Raw genomic sequence first — 24,080 nt, forward strand, 5'->3', positions numbered from 1 at the left:
GACTTAGTTATTGGGATGGATTGGTTGTCCGAGCACCGAGCCGAGGTTGTCTGTCACGAGAAGGTCGTCCGCGTACCTCTCCCTGGGGGAGAAACTCTCATTGTTCATGGTGAGAAAGAGAGTCCATTTCCCTTATGAAGGCACAGAAGTTACTGCGTAAAAGCCATAGTGCGATCTTAGCCCTAATCACCGACAAAGGTACTGACGAGGCTGTGGAGGAGGAGGTCTCAATCGACCAGATCCCTATTGTTAGAGACTTTCCTGAGGTTTTCCCCGAAGACCTACCTGGCCTTCCGCCTCACAGACAAGTGGAGTTCCAAATCGACCTGACACAAGGAGATGTTCCTGTAGCTCGTGCACCGTATCGTCTTGCTCCGAAGAAGTTAGAGGAACTGTCTAAGCAGTTGCAAGAACTGCTAGATAAGGGTTTCATACGCCCCAGTTCATCCCCGTGGGGAGCCCCAGTCCTATTCGTGAAGAAGAAGGATGGAACTCTACGCATGTGTATCGACTATCGGGAACTTAATAAGGTGACGACCAAGAACCGGTATCCCTTGCCACGTATTGATGATCTGTTCGATCAGCTGCAAGGATCCAGATACTACTCGAAGGTCGACCTTAGGTTGGGTTATCACCAACTCCGAGTTCGGGAAGAAGACATTGCGAAAACAGCGTTTTGTACTCGTTATGGACACTATGAGTTCGCCGTTATGCCATTTGGGTTAACAAACGCCCCAGCCGTATTCATGGACCTCATGAATCGTGTTTGTAAGCCTTATTTGGATAAATTCGTCATTGTGTTCATAGACGACATCTTGATATATTCGAAGACAAGGGAGGAACATGAAGAGCACTTGCGATTAATGATGGAGCTACTCATGAAGGAACAACTGTATGCCAAATTATCGAAGTGCGAGTTCTGGATGCGTGAAGTAAAATTTTTGGGCCACGTGGTAAGGGGGGAGGGAAGCCAAGTGGACCAGTCCAAGATTGAAGCAATCAAGGATTGGCCAAACCCGAAAACTCCCACCGAGATCCGTCAATTTCTGGGATTTGCTGGTTATTATCGCAGATTTATTGGAGGATTTTCCAAGATTGCTCAACCACTCACATCCTTAACCCGTAAGGGCATTGTGTATAAGTGGACCGAGGCACATGACACAGCATTTCAAACTCTGAAAGACAAGCTGTGTAGTGCGCCAATCCTATCACTGCCCGAAGGAGTAGAAGACTTTGTTGTTTACTGCGATGCTTCACTGCAAGGAATTGGATGTGTGCTCATGCAACGGGAAAGGTCATCGCATATGCTTCTCGACAACTGAAGACCGCTGAAAAGAATTACACGATCCATGACTTAGAACTTGGAGCCGTCATCTTTGCACTAAAAATCTGGAGGCATTACCTCTATGGAACCCGGTGTACGATCTACACTGACCATAAGAGCCTCCAGCACATATTCGAGTAGAAAGAATTGAACATGAGGCAGAGACGATGTGTCGAGTTGCTTAACGATTATGAATGTGCTATAAAGTATCATCCGGGTAAAGCCAACGTGGTGGCTGACGCCTTGAGCCGAAAAGAAACTTTGAAGCCCAGGAGGGTTAGGGCTTTACAACTAATGATTCACTCTGGTCTACCCGAAAAGATCAGGGATGCCCAGTTAGAAGCTCTGAAAGCCGAGAATTTCGATGCCGAATCCTTGCGCGGTGTAGACGGGAACTCAGAGGTTAAGTCGGATGGCATTCGGTATTACCATGATCAAATTTGGGTACCGCGTTATGGGGATCTAAGAACACTGGTCATGGACGAAGCACACAAATCCCGATACTCAGTACATCCGGGATCAGATAAGATGTACCATGACTTGAAAGAGCTATACTGGTGGCCGAGTATGAAAGAGGAAATTGCTGGGTACGTGGCTAAGTGTCTGACATGTGCCAAAGTGAAAGCAGAACATAGGAAACCGCCGGGATTACTTCAACAACCCGAAATTCCTATGGGGAAATGGGAACAGATATCCATGGATTTCATATCCAACCTACCCAAGACACCCAGCGGTTGCGACATGATTTGGGTCATAGTGGATCGATTAACCAAATCCGCACATTTTCTAGCCATCCGGGAAGCGGACAAGACGGATAGGCTGGCTCGCATTTACATTAAAGAAATCGTTTCCCGTCATGGTGTGCCGATATCGATTATTTCGGACCGTGATGCTAGGTTTACCTCAAACTTTTGGAAATCGTTGCAAAAGTCGTTGGGTACACGACTGGATATGAGCACGGCTTATCATCCACAAACAGACGGTCAGAGCGAGCGAACAATACAAACATTGGAGGATATGTTAAGGGCGTGCATCATCGATTTTGGGAGCAGTTGGGAGACGCACTTGCCTTTGGTTGAGTTCTCTTACAATAACAGTTACCATACGAGCATACAAGCAGCCCCTTTTGAAGCCCTGTATGGGCGTAAATGCCGATCACCACTCTGCTGGGCGGAAGTGGGTGAGAGCCAACTAACTGGCCCTGAAATAGTTCATGAAACGACGGAGAGGATAGTTCAGATCCGAAACCGTATGGCAGCAGCACGTGATCGTCAGAAAAGTTATGCTGATAAGCGTAGAAGGCCTTTGGAATTTGAAGTCGGGGACAAAGTTTTACTAAAAGTGGCACCGTGGAAGGGTGTCATTCGTTTCGGAAAACGAGGAAAGTTGAGCCCGCGTTACGTAGGGCCATTCGAAATCGTGGAACGAATCGGTCCAGTGGCTTATAGGTTGGACTTACCGGAACAACTCCGCGGGGTACATAACGTCTTCCACGTATCAAATCTTAAAAAGTGTTTGGCTAACGAAAACTTGATAGTTCCTTTGGAGGAACTAGAAGTGGACGAACAGTTACGTTTCATCGAAGAGCCGGTGGAAATCATGGATCAGGACGTAAAGACCCGTAGGCACAGTAAAAATCCTATCGTTCGCGTTCGTTGGAACTCTAAGCGTGGACCAGAGTTCACATGGGAGCGCAAAGACCAGATGAAAGAAAAGTATCCACACCTATTCAAACCTGAAGCCAAACCATAGGTACGATTTAAATTTTCGGGACGAAAATTCTTTCAACAAGGGGATGATGTGACAAACCTAAAATTTTTCTTTTCTATCCCTTTCATGTCCCAGTCTAGTGGTGACATCACATTAATTTTCGGGACGAAATTCTTTTAACAAGGGGATGATGTGACAACTGCCAAATTTCAGGTTAACTTCGTTAACTAAACACAGTTAAATCTTGTTGACTATGTCTATAAACTCAGTTAGTTCTGTTAACTATGAGTATGAACTCTTGTACATGTGATGTCATGTATGTGTATATTTAAGTCAACGTGTCATTGGTGACTTAAACAAGGATAAGTGACTAATTATAACTAGGATAATAAACTCGTCTTGCATGTTATAATAAACATGTCATATAACATGTATGATAAGTATAACGTGCTATGTGATTAATATGTTATATTACATGATTATGTGATTGTAAGTAAGCTAAATGATTAAATAGGTTATATTATATGTCATGTAACATGTTTGTTATTTAAATGGAACCTTAGGTTATGATGCATAGAAAATATTTATAAATTATGTAGCATGTTACAAATGAATTAATAAAAGATAACCTAAGTATTACTTTCATTAAATCAACAATAATGAGTTGTTAATAGGAAAATAGGTTACAAACTATTGATTAACAAGACTTTTCCTTTCCCTTTTCCTCTCTCTTTGGCCGTGATACTCACACACACACACACATACTCTCATTTTCTTTCATACAAACAATCATCTTCTAGTATTTTCTCCATAACACAAGAGTTGGTGATTTTGGTAAACAAGGGTTTAAGCATTTGATCAAGCAAAGTGAGTAGATTATTATGTTTATATGTTTCTTTTTCTTTTAATTTATATGAACCTTGTATCCAAATGGTTGGATCATGAAAGGGGATGATCAAAGTTTGACAAGTAAAAAGGATTTTTGTATGTGTCTTGATTAGTATTTTTGAGTCTTTTATAAATACATGTGTTTTTACTTTTCTTATGAAATCAAATGGATAAAAATAAGACATGAAATTTGATTTGGTAAGAATGTTTCTTGATGATTTTGAATCATAAATGTTTCTTGATGATTTTGAATCAAAAGGATAGAAAAGTTTTGATTTGTAGTTGATTGTGGTTAAAACTGTTTATTGGCAGATTAGATGTTACGGATTTGGATTGTTGATAACTTGATGATATGTTTGAGTTTTTGATCGATTTTTGATTATATGAACATGTACTTTGAATCTAGTTTTCAGAAAGTCCGAAATCTTAATTTTTGGACACTGTTTGAATACTTTTTATTAATTTACAAAATCAGGATGCAAATCTAAATTAGAGAAAATAATTTTGAGTTGAGTTGTAAATCTTATAACTTGATGATAAAAATAGATATGGATATAATTCTACTTCTAGGATGTTGTAAATTGAATTAGAAATCTAGTCCAATTGGTCTTGCATCAATTGGACAAATATGGAATTTTTGACAAATTTTTGATTACTGCTGTGTTGTTGTAGAAATATAAATCATGTTGTTGTAGTATATGAATATTCTGGACGAATTGGTAAATCCAAAAATTGTGAGAAAAATATATGTTGAACCTAATACCGATGTGTACATGTGTGATTTATTTGGTAATTTAATTGTGAGTTTTGATTGATGAGAAAAATCGGTTTAGGTGGTATAAATTGTTAAAGGTGATAAAGGTGTTGGTTGAATTGAGATAATTGCAAATTGTGATATGTTAGTTGTGGTAAATTAGAACTTTGACTTTTTAAGTCAACTTAGAACTAGTTGGCTAAATAGTTAGTCTTGCTTGTGATGTTGTGAAAGTTTATTGATCATAGAATTGCAAGGAATATGGCTAAGTGTGTATACTTGATGATTGATTAAGTGTGACTAGAATTATAAGGTAAACATTCTATGTCCAACCTTTTAGTCAAAGGTCAATATTTTAGTCAAAGGTCAATATTTTAGTCAAAGGTCAAAACTTTAGTCAAAGTCAACTTTAGTCAAAGTCAACAAAAGTCAAACTTTGGTCAAAAGTCTTTTTAAAAACAATGGGAGATTGTTGGATACTAGTGGTTCTAGGAACCATCCCACAAGTTACTTACGTACTTGCATTCTTAGGGTCTTAGCACGTGACGCATTTACTTCGGTCGGATTTGTGTAATACCCGAAGCACCAACAAGGTGAGTTTACGGCCCCACTTTTATACCTTTCCTTTGGGGGAGGAAACATGCAAAACTGTTTTACTTTACTTGCTCTAAATCTTTACACAACCGTTTGGTTGCTTATAACGTAGTGTTTCTTTTCCATGGAAAGTCCTCACGAACATCGGACCGTTAACTAAGGTTAACTGGCGTGGTAAATTTAAATAGTACTATTGGGTTTGACAAACCCCACCCTGCATTATTCTCGACTGGAGGTCGAACGGGGTGTAACTTTGACCAAACATTGTTAAGTTTTGGTAATACTTGACTTGAGTCAATAACTAGTCGGCTTCGGTCGTGATGGAAACATAACACTATGTGGCAACGAGTTAACTAAGTGTAGTTAACCATGGGCCACTTTTATTTATAAATGTTTATGAACTGATAGAGCATAACTTACTTTGAAAACCTGTGATCTCACCAACCATATGTGTTGACTCTTTTTAGGATGTTTTCCTCAGGTCACTAGCAAGCACTTGGATTAGGATAACATTGCATGCATGGACTCGCATTGGTTTAAGTTTAAAAACATTTATTTGATATTGGTTTTGCGCTTGTAGCGCCATGAATTATTTAAACTTGTTTGGGAGATGGCTTCCGCACTTTGTTTAGCTTCCGCACTAGCACTTAAGTACTCTGAACATTTTATTTTGATTGGTTAAAACTTTTAAGACCATGTAGATGTCGTTTGGTGTGATTAATGTGTTCGGATCCTGGTTTGTCACCCGCCTTACGGTAAAACTCCGTTAGTGGAAATTTGGGGGTGTGACAAAAATATTTTAGTTGATATTTCTATCAAAGTTGATTGTTCTTTCAAGACTGATTTCTTGCAAAGGAAGCATATGAAGTATCTGAGATTGAAATTGGATGATGTTGTCAATAAGGGGGAGATGGTAGATTATTGGATGCAGATGCTGAAGTTGCTGATCATGTTCAAGTAAAGACTCTGAAGGTTTTGAAAGCATCAGTCTAAGGAGGAGATTGTTGGGTCATAAATTGGTTGGACTGACGCATATCAAAAGGCCACAACATGATCAAGACTAAAGTGAAATAAACGAGGACGAGTTGAAGAATTGTATTATGGTTGTGATGGTGTATTTCGGTTGTCTAGTAACACCGAAATCCCTATGGATTTCGGTTAGGCTAGTTTGGGCTTATTTGGGCTTATTTGGCCTTTGGGCTTTGTATGGTAACCCTATATATAGTTAATGTTTAGTCATCATTTAGGGTTCGCAGTTGGTAAGAGCCACCATATTCTCTAGAGAGCATTATATTGTTTGGCTAAGTGGTTTATGTATCTGACGATTTATTGATAATAGAATCGTATGCATTGAAACCATATTATTGTTGTGTTGATTATATTTATATTATTCTTCTATCTCGTTCTTGAATCACCATGGTGTGAGGATTCCGCACTAACATCGTGTCTGGGTTGATATCATATTGCATAGATCCAGTTTTGGACCTTACAGGCTCGACACACAAAACGAGGTTCGACACACAAAACGAGGTGTGCCGGTCGTCGAGACTTGTCGTCAAGTACTTTGAGGCAAGTCGGTTTACCAGAATATAATTATCGGGTCGAGGGCACGAAAACCGATGTAGAGAGAGAAAGTAATTCTAGAGAGAGTGGTTTTGGTGTGAGGGAGTGAATGCCGTGAACCCCCTATTTATAGTTGAAATCGGGCTCTATCGCGATACGCGATGGGCCCTTTCTTATGATCATCGCGTATCGCGATGACTGATGTATATCAGAGAGTGCCACGTGTCGCCACGTGGCCTGTGACGTCTACCACGAGATGGACACGCGTCATGATTCGCCAGACCACGTCATCTCGGATCGCGATGGCTTAAAGTTTTGGACCGTCGCGTATCGCGACACCGCCCTTTCTAGGATTTTGTGAGATGCCAATCGCGATAGCTCCTTGGCTATGCCCATCGCCCAACGCCATCAAAGCACCACATTTCGTCCAACGCCATTCGCCATTGCCTTCGACATCGTCCTTGTCCTCGCCCGAGTGCGGAGGGTAGGACAACTTGGTGCATGCTAAGCATAAAAAAATATATTACTTTGAAAACTCTATCTCCTATAAAGAGCTTGGGATGAGTTTTATCTTCCTTAGTTATACCCATGTGGAATGCTTCCACTTTCTTCCATCTCTCCGTGTGGGATGGATTCTTTGTTCCGTTTTCTTTACATGTGATGGATTTTTTTTATGAAATATTTCTATTTCATTATTTTCTTTTTATTTTCCTAATTTAAATTTATCCCATTACTTATCTTTGAAATATTTTTGATCCTTTAACTTTATTTAAGTTGTCAAATTTTGATCAAAATTTTGGGGATGTTACAATCATTACAGCCAAAAACCGCACACAACTCGCTAATCAAACGATATTTGTGGAGCCCGCAGGCTGCAAATAAAGAAGGTTAACAAAGAGGTATTGTCACACATTCTTATGTACGGGGAGGCTCAGACATCACTCGTGAGGGTAGGATCTACATTAGTTATAATAATTAATGGCCACCAAGATACAACAAACATATGTGTTCGTGTCGTGGCTAAATATAATACAAATTCAGTTTCCCTTATGATCACGACCTCTATCAAAACGAACATGAAATTAGGCATAAATACAGAAGAGGATTCCAATAAAGGGCTCCGCACAGTATCGTAACCACTAATGTTTAAAAAGAACAACCGACTTTATGGAAAATAGTACATACTCAAGTCACAAATCATGGCATCACAAACACAACTTATCTTTTTCAAATATTATTTGCATTGTAGTTTGCACCTTTCAGTTCGTTTTGTTGTACCATCTGAACCGATCGGGGTCCTCATAAACAACCACAGTCAACCAATCCAAAGGTCAAACTTGAAAGTCAAAGCAAAACAAAATCCAACCACAGAACCAAAATCAAACAAAAATAAAGTAAACATCATAACTATCATCCATACCTTCAACAATATTTGACGGGCAGCAACAACACCACATTCGAAGGCAACAACGGCCATAAGGCATAAAGCAATGACATCAACAACACCTAACAAAAACAGGTCCAAAATCACACTTTGATAAACTCTAACTACACCACTGATCCATAATTAATAAAAAAAACACAAACTCACAGCCTGAGACACACATCATCACCGTCTTACCTCGTTGCCGCCTACGGTTCCAAAATGGAACCCGGCAACAGTCGTAGTCGGAGGACAGACGTCGAACAATACCACTTTCTTACTTAGGCCACCGCCAAAGATAACCAACCAATTGTCACTGGTCCCCACCACTAATGGTACAACATCACCGTCTTACATTCGCCATCGCTGTCGCCCTAGGATTCCAAAATGGAAGCCGGCAACAGCAGTGATCGGAAGAGAACTACAAATATAAGATGATAAAGTCGGTGAGTCGGCGGTGTATCGTATGTAGAACACAAATGCAAGATCATCTGGGTCTTGACGATGCATCAAAGGTATGAAAAAGGTTGGAAATAGATTTCAATGTGGATGATGTTGAGTAGGTGTAACGAGCAGCTATGAGTTCGGTTGTGTGAGTTGGTTGCAATTCACTTGATGCTATAGGTATAGTAGTAGTGATCGGTGGAGGTGGATTTGGTGGAGGTGTGGTTGGGATTGTTTGGCCCGAAGTGGGAGCTGGTGAATCCATGATTCTATCTGATGCAGTTGGAGAACCAAGAAGCTTGTTCTCCCTAAGTAGGACTCGGTTTCTCCGAAGTCTTCTGTCAATCTCAGGATCGATAACTAGTGGTGATGACCTGTTAGAGCCTCTAGTATTCATACACCTGTAGGTACCTGCACACTAACACAACTAGCGTAAACCCGAAAATAACAAACAAAAACTACTAAAACTAACACACGTTGCGCACTACTCCCCAGCAACGGCGCCAAAATTTGACGTGAGGTCGAAGACTCACTCAAAAATAAACCGATTACAGCTAATTAGATAACGGTAAGCGGGTATCAAACACATGGAGTTTGTGGAAAATGTGTTGTTAAGTAGCACATTAATTTATCTATTTTAATCTAAGTGCAGAAAATAAATTAAAAGATTGAGTTGTTTAATTTGATTAACAAAAAGAACTGAAATAAATAAACGAGTTTTAAAACAATTTGAGAAAATATGCCTTCCCTCGGTTTCAGGATTCTACAAAAGCCAACATGAATTTTTAACTGAGATGAACGATAATTATATAGTTCGTGATTATGCTACAATTGTGATAATTGAGGACTAAGTACTTGGATTATAAATGCAAGGTAATCACTTAAATATCAATTAGATTATCTAATCCTGAGTCCCTCCCGATTAATCTCGATTACATACAAAACCAAGAATTGACGGCTTAGAACACGAACTTAATAAACTAACAAATTAACAATCAATTCATAACACCATAATAATGAAATCAATAAGATTAAACTATTATCTTAGAAATTCATAAACATTCAATTAACATTCTTAAAGAAACCTTACAATCCGAGGGAAAACACAAAGAGAATTAGCCACGCATCGTTTGATTCATCACCATATCAATTAGGTTATAGGAATGAATCGCAAGCATCAAACTAATGATCACAATCACCAAAATATTGTCCTTGGACTCCAAATTCGTCTCTAGGGTGTTTTTTGAATGAAAGATATCTCAAGAGACAGCCAAAACCGACTTAAAATAATCAGAAATTCGGACAGTAATGGCCCGAACTGTGGCCCACAGTTTACACTGCGGGTCACGGTGTTAGTCTGGAAACTCTGGACCGTGGCCCACGGTCTCCACCGTGGACCACAGTGGTCTTCACGGTGGTTCAGAGGCAACAGTTGTAACATTTGTCAATTTTCGGACCCGAAAACCCGACTCGTTTACAAAATTTCGATGTGATTCAGTTAATTATACATATACCCATATGTTACATATTTCATACATAATACTTTTTCTTTCCTAAAGTTATTTAATAATATTAATCATTACTAATATGTATATATATAAAAATTATAACATTCGTGATTTTTCTTTATTCAAATATCACATAAATAACATTATTGATGCATAACCAAAGTATATCATTTTAATCTAGTTATGTCACATTTATTTTTTTGTCACATTTATTTTTACCTAAAGTTATTTATTTTTAAAGATGAAAAATATCTTCCTACACCATTCAAATTTTGGTCAAACCTCCTCCCCCAAATCACTTTCCTAATCAATTTTATCATTAAAACATTCTAAAGAATAACCTCCTTATTTTAGTATAAATAAGAACTCACTCCCACCACTTTCATTCTTGCACCACTCGTTGACAAGTTCAAGAGATTATTTTCTTTTCCATTTCAAAGGTAGGGTTTTAATTATTCAGGTATTCTTCATCTTATTTTATTTATTTTAAATTCTTGTTCATACTAGTTAATCAAATGGTCATATGACCATAACACAATCATGTCTAGGAATCCACATAATCCATACACCATGGTGTATAGGCTGGATGAGACAAAGAATGCAAGGAGATGATCGATTACACGAAGGTCACACTTAAAACGTTCTTACATCTTTATTTTTCTGTTTTGAATCATTATTTTTTTGTTCAAAGGACCCAAGGAATTTTAATGATATATGCTAATAAATGTTATATAATCATATCCTAAAAATTCCATAATTTTATTTCATCAAAATCCTTTTCGAAATCGTTAAAATATTGCTTTTAGCAATATTTCAGTTTTGACATTAGATATAAAAAACTGAAAAAGTGTAACACCAAATTCTATGACATATTTCAATGAAATACGTTTCTAAAAACTATTTTTACGCATTTTAATTCATTCCTATGAATTCGCAATAAATATTTTAAAAACAATGCGCAGATTCGTACCCTCTGATTTACATTACTGTTTTGGTCTATTTAAGTTACGAATTTGCTAAACCTTTCTAAATGAAAGTTGTTCAAAATATTCAAATTTAGTAGACTGCAAAGTCTTGATTTATAATAAAATTGTTTGATATTTTAAATACCTTAATCAAAACAGAACAATTTGCTGTCCAAAAACTGATTTCGTATTTCATCTTCCTTTTTGATATTTTCCTTGTTTTTATCTTATTATTTATACATTATATGTAGTATTCTTTAAACTTTCCAATCTTATTAGATAGTCTTTAATTATTATATTTTGTTTATTTATAGTTCGTGAGGTTCGATAGTTCATTTTCTTTAACGTGTTTTCGGTTGTCATTTCAAGTTTGGCTTTAATCTCAGAGGTGAGTTTACATATCCCCCCTTTTTATCTTTTAAATTTTGGGGGTGGTATGTATACCCTATTTAAATTACTCATTTTTATTTACTTATCTATTCATAACACAATTCAATATATGTTTATGTGTGATTATTGCATGCTCTATGATAATGCTCTATGTGCTTAATTGTTTATTTTATGTTTGGTGGTTGATATCTCATCCTCATCTAGTATGATCATACATTTACCCAAGTACTTTGATTTCATATCAATTAGAACGGGTCCACATCTATTTAGTTTACATTTTCATCAGAATTGTAATACTCATCATTTACATATGAATTGTGATATATATATATATATATATATATATATATATATATATATATATATATATATATATATATAAAACTAAAACTTATGCATTCTCACCAACATTCGTGTTGACAATCTCTATTTTCATACATGTTACAGGTACAAGTAGTTGATATTATTCAATTTGGAAGAAAATAGTTTGACCTCAGGATATTATTTAACATACAAGAATATGATATAATTGTTATAATTATTGAATCTGTGTACGTGTTTAATGTTAATGAAATTAAATATTCATTGTCGCTTTAATTAGTGTCTTTTGAGCTACTGTCCAATCAATACGTTACGCCCCGGCATGTTCCGCCGCCTTTGGTCGGGGTGTGACAGATTGGTATCAAAGCCAAAAGCTATAAGATAGGTGGTTAAATATAACGGCCTAGTAGCATGCTTAGGGTCCCTATATGTGATATGCCTTTACGTGTTTGCACCCTGAATTATATTATTGATTGCAGTAGCTTAAATACTACTTAATGATTTAATATTATTCTTGTACACAAAAGCACACACTTTATCCGAGGCTATGCCTCACACTCAAAATTGTTTTCAAACTTTAGAAAAAAAAATGGGAAATTCCTTAAGAAATCCCGCCTTTTCACTCCCCTCTCATTGAGGAAGATTCGTGTGACGGATATGTAGTAAACTGTAAGAGTGACACACTTATTTACTGAACACTTGACACCAAGGCTTGCGAGCCTAAGGAAGTGTAATGCGCATAAATCTCAATCAACTGCGAGACCCGGTTGCCTTCCTGGAGTGTTTAGTAAGGGTGTGGAACTTATTAAGCCAAAGAGTATCACACCAAACGAAACCGAATCTACTACCCTCATTGTATCAAACGTGGGCATGTGACGATCACACTCTTAAATCAACGATGAGGTTTTTGTCTAAATTTTTTTATTTTGTTAAGAATGAATATTTTCTCAAATTATCATTTTCATCAATACTCTAAGCTAAGGTTATTAAAATTTTATCTTATGTTCTCATGAATTTTCACAAAACTAGAAATTTCACATAGTTATACAATTTTTTTTTCTTTTTCCAAAACATAATAAATTTTTCACGTGTCGTCATTATAGCATGTCTTCTTCCCGCCTTATCAACCGTAACCGTCGCACCGGCAACTCAGGCAGTAGCATGTCATCCCACATCGCTAAGGGAATCATGGAAGCCCTCCCAACAATCATCTCTCAACTCCAAACTGTGAACGCCCCTACATCATCCACAACTCCAAACCCAATTGCTTGCTCCATCAAACAATTCAAGAGTGCCAACCCGCCTGAATACTTCGGTATCGACTGTGCTACTATTCTCCTCCAATGTTTCGAAGAAATGGAGAGCGTGTTCCTCCACTGTGAATGTCCCGAGGACAAGAAAACCACTTACGTCTCTAGCGTACTCAAGAAGAATGCCCTCAATTGGTGGAACGGTGAGAAGCGTACGCTTGGCGCTGAGGTTGCCATGGCCTTGCCATGGGATGAGCTCAAGAAACTCATGCTCAAGAAGTTTTGCCCGAAACACGAGCTTCAGAAGTTGGATAGGAGTTTTGGAATTTGAGACAAGAAAGTGGTAATGACACCATCTACAACGATCGTTTCCATGAACTGAGCCTTCTCATCCCCACATGGTCACTCCCCTTGAACGTTCAATTGACAGTACATCTTGGGTTTGCCTATGCAAATCCAAGATTCCGTCCTAAGTCGTGACCCTCAAACGCTCCATGATGCCATCACCTTAGCCGGTACCCTCACCGAAAACCACGTTAAGGCCGGGACCTTGACGCGGAAAAATTTCAAGAAGCCCAATGATAATCCTGCATGCGAGCCCCCCGAAGAACCTAAGCCCGAATCTTCTAAACCTGAGTCTTCTAAGCCCGAATCCTTCAAGCACAACAACACCCCAGTACCGCAACAATAAAAGAAGGTCCAATCCCCAAAACTATGTCTTGGCCCAATCGCAAGCCCAACCCACCAAGAAGCCCTACACAGGACCCCACCCATTATATGATACGTGTAACTTTCACCATTCGCCTAACCTCAAGTGTCGACAATGCACCCATTGCAATCGATTTGGTCACCTCTTTACCACATGTCGTCAATACAACCAAATTTTGATGCAACCATTTACCTCACTTCTTACCCAACCCCAAACTTTACCCTGTGCTCAACTGTTTACTCAATCACCCTCAACTATTAGAGCTTGCTACAATTATGGAGACCCTAACCATTATTGCAATGCATGCCCAAGACTCGCACACATGAACCAAATTCAATCCTACCCAACCCAAACCACTCAATATCAAGCTTACCAAGCCCAAGTAAATCAACTTCAACCAATCTAAGCTCAACCCATCCAAGCAATTCAAGCCCAACCCATTCAACCCATTCAAGTCAACCAAATCCCAATCAACCAACCAACCTAAAGTGACTAAGCTACTCAAGGACAAGTGTGTTACATCAATGGTTCCCAAGTCTAAGCCTAACCCTTTATGATGACATGCTACGCAAAAGACGTTTCTTTTATTTAGTTCTTTTCATTTAAATCTAATGTATTGACTTCATTAAATCTCCAGTTTTGTTATGAATGAGAATTATGGGTATTTATAATGGTGTTCAATCACTCATTTATTCCTATTTTGTTGTTTAGTGCACTATTTATTATTGCACAATTTATTATCATGATTTAAGTGGTCTATGACCGGCTAATTACTAGGACTATGTGCACGGTGATGTGCATAGTTATCTAATAGTACCGTATATGTATCATAAACTACCTATGACCGATTTCCTACAAACGTGTTGGAAATTGGGACTATGAACATGTGTTGTACATAGTTATCTAATAGGAGTCACATGTACAAATTTTATTTCGATATTTTAATACACGGCCACCCAAACCCTCCAAACTCACCTCATCCTCATGGTACTCTTACCTCATCTCATCGATTTTATAATCTTGGTTTCAAACCTTATCTATTATTATACTCGTAAGTCATGTGATTTGTTTGTTGTGTGAACCTATTTATTATTGCGTGAATTTTCTCGTCATCTCAAGTATTTTCTCTACATCGTATGTGTAAGTTACTTATATAATTTCAAGATTTTCCTCTATCTGTTTATTTCATTTTGTTGTTATTACTCACGATGGTTAACTTCAACAATTTCGTCATATTTTTTTTTTATTATTTTACTAGTTAATTATGTTCATCAATTTTCCTTCAATTTTTAGTTCATTGCTCTTGATCAAAAGATATCGATTTAAAAAAAAAAAATTTTACCTTTGTTTTCAGACCGCACAACGGTACGAACCATGTGCATCATGCGACGACGTAAATAATTATGAGTGCACGCATAATTATCGAAATCCTCGCATGGAACTCATAGTGAATACTGTTGTGTGTCCTATCTCAGAACCGAGGGTGATTTTGGGTAACGATACAAATGTTGTTATGATAAGGGTAGGGTGGATACGCCGCCGGTACATCCTATATATAAGTGTCTTTATCATAATTTTCCATTTGTAGCGTTATTCGGGTCATTCGAAGGTCTACGTTGTATTTAAAAAAAATCTTTCTTAGACTCTTACTTTCTATCTTTATGTTATGGTTTTTCTATAATTTCGGGACGAAATTTTCAAAAAGTTGTGAATACTGTAACATTCGTCAATTTTCGGACCCGAAAACCCGACTCATTTTAAAATTTCGATGTGATTCAGTTAATTATACATACACCTTTATGTTACATATTTCATACGTAATAGTTTTTCTTTCCTAAAGTTATTTAATAATATTAATCATTACTAATATGTATATATAAAAAAAATTATAACATTCATGATTTTTCTTTACTCAAATATCACATAAATAACATTATTGATGCATAACCAAAGTACATCATTTTAATCTAGTTATGTCACATTTATTTTTGTTTTTGTCACATTTATTTTTACCTAAACTTATTTATTCTTAAAAGATGAAAAATATCTTCCTACACAATTCAAATTTTGGTCAAACCTCCTCCCATAAATCACTCTCCTAATCAATTTAATCATTAAAACATTCAAAAGAATAACCTCATTATTTTAATATAAATAAGAACTCACTCCCACCCCTTTCATTCTTGCACCACTCTAAGTTCAAAAGAGTATTTTCTTTTCCATTTCAAAGGTAGGGTTTTAATTATTCAAGTCTTCTTCATCTTATTTCTATTTATTTTAAATTCTTGTTCATACTAGTTAATCAAATAGTCATATGACCATAACATAATCATGTCTAGGAATCCACATAATCCATAAACCATGGTGTATAGGTTGGATGAGACAAAGAACACAAGGAGATGATCGATTACACGAAGGTCACACTTGAAACGTTCTTACATCTTTATTTTTATGTTTTGAATCATTATTTTTTTGTTCAAAGGACCCAAGGATTTTTGGTGATATATGCTAATAAATGTTATATAATCATATCCAAAAAATTCGATAATTTTATTTCATCAAAATCCTTGTCAAAATCGTTAGAATATTGCTTTTAGCAATATTTCAGTTTTGACATTAGATATAGCTGTCAAAGAAAGTGGAATATCTTGTTTATAACAAACTAAAAAAGTGTAACACCAAATTTTATAATATACTTCAATGAAATATGGTTCTAAAAACTTTTTTTACGCATTTTATTTCATTCCTATGAATTCGCAATAAATATTTTAAAAACATTGCACAGATTCGTACCCTCTGATTTACATGATTGTTTTGGCCTATTTAGGTTACGAATTTGCAAAACTTTTCTAAATGAAAGTTGTTCAAAATATTCTAATTTAGTAGACTGCAAAGTCTTGATTTATAATAAAATTGTTTGATATTTTAAATACCTTAATCAAAACAGAACAATTTGCTGTCCAAAAACTGATTTCGTATTTCATCTTCCTTTTTGATCCTTTCCTTGTTTTATCTTAATATTTATACATTATATGTAGTATTCTTTAAACTTTCCAATCCCATTAGTTAGTCTTTAATTATTATATTTTGTTTATATATAGTTCGTGAGGTTCGATCGTTCATTTTCTTTAACGTGCTTTCGGTTGTCATTTCAAGTTTGGCTTTAATCTCAGAGGTGAGTTTACATATCCCCCTTTTTCATCTTTTAAATTTTGGGGGTGGCATGTATACTCTATTTAAATTACACATTTTTATTTACTTATCTATTCATAACACAATTCAATATATGTTTATGTGTGATTATTGCATGCTCTATGATAATGCTCTATGTGCTTAATTGTTTATTTTATGTTTGGTGGTTGGTATCTCATCCTCATCTAGTATGGTCATACATTTACCCAAGTACTTTGATTTCGTATCAATTAGAACGGGTCCACATCTATTTAGTTGTTTACATTTTAATAAGAATTGTAATACTCATCATTTACATATGAATTGTGATCTATCTATCTATATATATATATATATATAAAACTAAAACTTATGCATTCTCACCAACATTCGTGTTGACAATCTCTATTTTCATACATGTTACAGGTACAAGTAGTTGATATTATTCAATTTGGAAGAAAATAGTTTGACCTCAGGATATTATTCAACATATAAGAATATGATGTAATTGTTATAATTATTGAATCTGTGTACGTGTTTAATGTTAATGAAATTAAATATTCATTGTCGCTTTAATTAGTGTCTTTTGAGCTACTGTCCAATCAATACGTTACGCCCCGGCATGTTCCGCCGCCTTTGGTCAGGGTGTGACAATGGTACGGTGGCCTCTGTTCCATCCTCCCTTTTGGACCGTGAGCCAAGGTGGACTTCAGCCACAATTTTCATTTTTTTCACATGTTTGACCTCTCTCGAGTCTCCGGTTCCTTTGGTTTTTTTGTTATACACCATACTGACTGCATAACCTCCTTTTAATCTGTAATTAACCACTGAACAGAGTATGACCCATAAGTGTGATTAATTGATATAAAATTCCATGCATTAAGTGTTAATTTCATGATAAAGAGATAATACATCACAATAAGGTGCAGCGGGACAGGTGTAAAACAATATCACACGTGTAGAGAAAACAAACAAAGAGTAGTATACAACTGAGAAAACATGTAGTACAACACTTAAAGCATCAAAACATTGTACAACACAATCAACATAAGGTACAAACAGTAATGCATCATAAAGATAATTAATATATAGTATAATTTCAATGGATATTTACTTATCTTTAATTTTGTTTATAACCTCAATGAATACTTGATCATCTTTGCTTTATCATCTTATCAAAACCCGATAGAAACCAGTTGGGTTTTGGGACGAGTATGCTGACAGGTATTTTGTCAAAACATGATAGCAAACCCGAAACCCGATGGGAAAACCCGAAACCTGACGAGTAATAACCCAATTAAATCCCGGCGGGTTTGGGACAGGCTGTAACGATTCCGGCAAATTCAGGTATACCCTAGCCGGTATATACTATTTACGTGTCATTTAAATATTGATTATATGAGTTATAGTACATATATACGAGTATATATGATTCATAGTACGAATCATACTCGATTATATAGTGAATCGTATTGGAATTACAATTAACCAATGAACGATTATTGAAACCCGAATGAATCGGGAATTACATTATAGACGAAGTATATAATGTTTAGTGATGTTTACGAGGTATGAATGCTTCGGGATAGGTGAATTATAGCACAGAAAAAGGATTTCGATTTAATGGTACGTCGGTACGCTAAACGAAACCTTTAACACCAAATCAAGCAAGAGACGATCAATCAAGCCGAAAAAGATGCGTGATTATTAATAATATGATGTTTTAATGTCATGGTTTAAGTTTTTAAAGTTTTTAAGTCGGTTTTATGTAAATTTTATTTTGACCCGAAAAACGACCATTCTATGCTCGTTTTAAGCCGAATTACGAGTTTAAACGAGAAACGAACCGAGCCAGATTATCCACAACATTATCCGGATTGCGTAATCCGAATATGTGGCTTAGAATGAATGTGTGGGACCCACCCCACCCATTACTTTGGACCGATCGGCCCTAGGGGGTATTATTTACCTCACTTTTTCTTTTTTATTCATCAAACAAACAAGAATTCTCTCAAATCCTTCAAGTGTTCATCCAAATTCTTGAGTTTTTAACCAAGATCTTCAAGGTATATACATAATTTGAGGCTTAAATCTTGTTTTTAATTTCATAATTCTTGAGAAAAGGAAGTTTTATGTGAAAAATGGGTGAAAACCCGAGATGAAACCGATTCTCGTGTGATCAAAGGATGTATACAAGTTATACAAAGGATTTTGATCCAAGTAATTAGTTAAAAGAGTTTAGAATGAAATTTTACGGTTAAAATCTTGTGAAAATGAGTTTTCATGTGAAAGATGGGTGAAAACCCGAGATGGAACCGACTCTTGCATGATCAAGAGATGTATACATGTTATACAAGGGATCTTGGTCCAAGAAAGGAGTAAAAAGAGTCGAGAACGGATTTTTACGGTCAAAATCGTTGTTTTGATGTTTTAACCGACACTAGGAAAGTAATGGCTTGATTGTGGGTATAACTTGCTTGGTGTGGTGTTGATGTGCTTGTAAGTGTTGTATCTAGCGGCTAGCAAAGGCTAGAAACCGAGATCCTTGCGATCTAAAGCTAGAAAACACAAAATAGTTCGGTTTTCGTGTGTTTATGAAAAATGGACAGATTGTTGTGTGCTTAGAGTTGGGTCACGAAATTTCACAGAGATGATCTACACATGATAATATGAGATCTGTGAATTTTTGGTAATTTTTGGATAAAAGATGAATATTTGGTGAATTTAATGCTCGGTTTTGGCCAAAAATAGTGAAAAATAGCAAAACATGATGAAAAATTCCGGAAAATTTAAGATAAGCTTTTTATAACATATAAAAGTCACCCACAAAATTTGAGCTCAGTTGGAAAAGTCTAAATAGGCTTTTCGGTGAAACGAGTTCTAGGGCTTTCTAGCTCGGTTTTGGGTGAAAATGGCTTGAAAAATAAGTTTTAAATTCTGGAAAAATTCCAGAAAGTTATGAGGATGATAGAGATCATCCCAGAAAAATTTGGGATTTTTCTAAAGTGTTTTGGTATTTTTGATATATTTAGTATTTTAATAAGATTTAAAAATAGATAAATAAATGTAAATATAGGAAAATAAATCTGGGAAAATTCCAGAAAGTTATGAGGATGATAGAGATCATCCCAGAAAAATTTGGGATTTTTCTAAAGTGTTTTGGTATTTTTGATATATTTAGTATTTTAATAAGATTTAAAAATAGATAAATAAATGTAAATATAGGAAAATAAATCTGGGAAAATTCCAGAAAGTTATGAGGATGATAGAGATCATCCCAGAAAAATTTGGGATTTTTCTAAAGTGTTTTGGTATTTTTGATATATTTAGTATTTTAATAAGATTTAAAAATAGATAAATAAATATAAATATAAGAAAATAAATCTGGAAAATTTTTACAAAATTCCTTACTGTCAAATTAAGTTTTGTGCAAAATTTCAAGACCCGAGACTAATCGGGTAATTATTTGTGCTAAAAAGAACATAAAAACAAGTTTTTAAAGCTTAAAACGTGTAAACCGGCAAAGTTCGCATAAGCGAGCTGACTGGTACATGAAAACTCTAAAAATGGACTATTTCATAAATCTAAGTAAATTAAGTAAAAATAAATCATCCGAAAATAATTCGGATGATTTGGGTAATTTTACCCGATTATACCGTTTCCGGCACCGAAATACCGGAAACGGGCCCCACGGCCAAACGGGGTGTCAAACCGAGCTATAATTTCATCACCTTAACTAAATTGACTGTCAAACTCTAAGCAATGTCAATCTGAGTCCTTAGAAGTGTCACGGGGTTAACATTGTCCCCGAATCGAGTACAGTACTGGGTTAACAATGTTCCCAGATGTACCGATTGATATGTATTTAAGTTATGGGAATTATATAGTAACGACTAGATATTATATTACAGATCCAGGCACGTAGCTGTTCCTTATATTACTCACCGACTCACAACAAGGTGAGTTTTCACGAGCCCCTTTTAATGTATTGTTTTAATTATATTTTCCCGGGGCGGAAAACATGTCTTATTTAAAGTATTTAAGTACATACCGATCGTATGGAAATACTTGTACATTTATATATATATATGATCTGATGCACAGAATATATAAAATGTTTATCATGTGTTATTGTTCTGGGGTAACATAGTTCCCAGGGGTTATTATTGTTCTGGGGTAACATAGTTCCCAGGGGTTATTATTGTTCTGGGGTAACATAGTTCCCAGGGGTTATTATTGTTCTGGGGTAACATAGTTCCCAGGGGTTATTATTGTTCTGGGGTAACATAGTTCCCAGGGGTTATTATTGTTCTGGGGTAACATAGTTCCCAGGGGTTATTATTGTTCTGGGGTAACATAGTTCCCAGGGGTATTTATTGTTCTGGGGTAACATAGTTCCCAGGGGTTAGTATTGTTCTGAGGTAACATAGTTCCCAGAATGTTAATGGAAATGTTCTGGGGTAACATAGTTCCCAGCATGATTATATTGTTAATAAATGATTATTAAAATGATTTGTCAGTGTTTATTTAAATTAGTGAAACTCACCAACTATTCGTAGTTGACCCGTTTTCTTTACATGTTTTCTAGGTATGCCCAAGTTGGAATGATTGATATGTGCTTAACTATCTGTGCTACCTGTTGGAAGCTTGCTGCTCTATGTTTTGTAATGAATTTATTAATGTCTTATTGGTAATATATGTGTGTAACACCTAGACAGTAACGCAACTCGCAACAATGTAATATGTTATAAATTAATGTAGTGGTATTTTCTTTATAAGCAATGCTGTTGATATCAGATGTGTCTGTTGCATCCCGAGTACGTTTCCGCTGCGGTTACGGGGTGTTACAGAACTTGGTATCAGAGCCATTGGTTATAAAGAATTAGGATGTCTGAAAAAGATACCTAAAATATAACCAGTAGCTCAAGTATTATAGGATCTGAATATCAACTAATAATATATAGTGACGAGATCGGGATGAACTTGGATGGACAAGTGGGTTATTATGGTCCGGAACATAATAACAGACTTGTCTGCACGAGGGAATTCAGGGGAAGTCACGGGGGACTTAAATAGGTAAAATTGGCAACATATGTGTAAATATATGATAATATTATTATGTGGTAATGTTGTATAAATAAGTATGTGTTAATTTAATTATGAATTACACTACGAAAAGGACTATATGTTTGTTAACTTGTGTGCAGGTATAATGGCAAGAACACCTAGTGTGTCGACGGAAGAGGACCCGGAAGAGGCTAGTTCCGGGGCCTCTGGAAGCCCAAGTGTAGCACCCAGCTCCGAGCCTTCGGAGGCTAGTCATAGTACTTCTAGACAGACCACCCCAGCTAGGAGTGCTAGTGTACCCTCCCCTGCTAGGGTTACCAGGTCTCCTACCCCGCCCGCACCACAGACCACCCCGATTCCCCCCAGACACGGTCCCCGCCTCACGGCGCGGATCAGTGCCCCGTATGTTCCGCCCACTGTTACCCCACCCAGATCCACATACCACCGGGGCGAGTCTTCCCGCCCCCAACCCGAGCCTGCAACCCTACCTGTGTGGGGTCTTCCAAGGCAGGAGCGGGACTTGGCGGCTTGGCTACGTGTTCTCACCGAGCAGGTGAACGAGCACTCTGCCGCCCTGGTCGTGGGGGTACAGAGGCGGGCGTACCTCGGGGACAGCATACTGGACCACCAGTATGCTATTAACCAGTTAAAAAGGGAGTGCTCATACTCCCACTGGTTGATCGACCAGATGGAAACCCGGATGCGGGTTATGATGGCGGTGTTGGTGGTGCTGGTGGCGGTGTTGGTGGGGTTGGTTTACCACCATGTGTAGATGTGTTGGATGGTAGAATCTTGAACCGCTTTTTGATACTCCGTGTAAGTAGTTAGTGGTGATACTAACACGGAGTGAATCTTGTTTAGTTATAGTACAACCACTGGCCCATAGGGGGTCTCTTGTAGGGCATATCATTATCGATACTTTTGGGTATCATTCAAGCACTGACCCATTGCGGGTTATGTCGAGGATGATACCAACATAGGCCCTTTGTATTAAAACTTAGTTGTGTAATGATGACTGGGAAGTATGTAAATGGATGTTTGTGTAATATGTACTAATGTTTATTAATGTATGGAATGTGTTTGTGTTTCATAATTTGGGATGATATTAATTATATGTGTTTCCTTGATGTTGTGTAGAATGGCACCGAAACGATCAACGAAAATATCGGAAGTAAATGTGAGCCGTTTGATTGCTCAACAGTTGGAGGCGGCGATACCGGATATAGTATCGCGCATCGCCGCCAGTATTAATAACTCGACCAATCCAACCCCTCCGAGCAATCAAACGCCCATAAATAATGACGGGGAACAAAATGCTAATCCTCCAAGGAATGACAACACTATGCCGAGTACTGACGCACCGCCTACGGTGGTCGCTACCGACAGTAATGGCCCTATCCCTACTGTAGAGACCAACCGCACTGGACCATCCAGGGGTTGTTCAATCAAGGATTTTATGTTATGCAAGCCTTTAGAATTTAACGGGTCGGAAGGACCGAATGGGTTAGTGAAATGGTTAGAGAAAATAGAATCAGTGGTAAATATCAGCAACTGTCCCGAGGATTGTGTCGTTAAGTACGCCACCTGTACGTTCACAGACCATGCCTTGACATGGTGGAACACCATAGTACAGACTCGAGGTCAGGCGGCGACAAACCGCATGACCTGGGCAGAGCTTAAGGATCTTGTTTTGAAACATTTCTGCCCAAAGAATGAATTGCAGAAACTGGAACATGAGTTGTGGAACCTAGAGATGCATGGGGCGGACCACTTGGGATATACCAACCGGTTTAATGAACTGTCACGATTAGTGCCGTGGTTGGTCACCCCAGAGTCAAAGAGGGTGGAACGTTATATTTGGGGACTTACTCCAGTAGTGAGGAGCATAGTTAACGCGGGAGGGCACCAGACGTATGAGGGTGCAGTGACACAGGCTGGTATTGTCACGTATGATTTCTTAAGGAGCGGATCGATAAAGACGACGGGAGAGTCGGCTGGG

General features: G+C 37.2%; 1 protein-coding gene across 1 annotated transcript in view; it reads left to right on the top strand.

The window, feature by feature from the left end:
* The first annotated feature begins 1,477 nt into the window (after positions 1–1,477).
* Positions 1,478–24,080, top strand: part of LOC143549502 (uncharacterized) — a 39,833-nt gene continuing 17,230 nt past the window's right edge. Inside the window, exon 1 of the mRNA XM_077040403.1 lies at positions 1,478–1,798. Coding sequence (XP_076896518.1) covers positions 1,478–1,798 — 321 coding nt within the window. The remainder of the gene's footprint in view (positions 1,799–24,080) is intronic.

This window comes from Bidens hawaiensis, unplaced genomic scaffold (assembly GCF_021521415.1).
Source record: "Bidens hawaiensis isolate Kalapana, Puna unplaced genomic scaffold, B.hawaiensis_p1.1 tig00000978_1, whole genome shotgun sequence".
NCBI lineage: Eukaryota > Viridiplantae > Streptophyta > Magnoliopsida > Asterales > Asteraceae > Bidens > Bidens hawaiensis.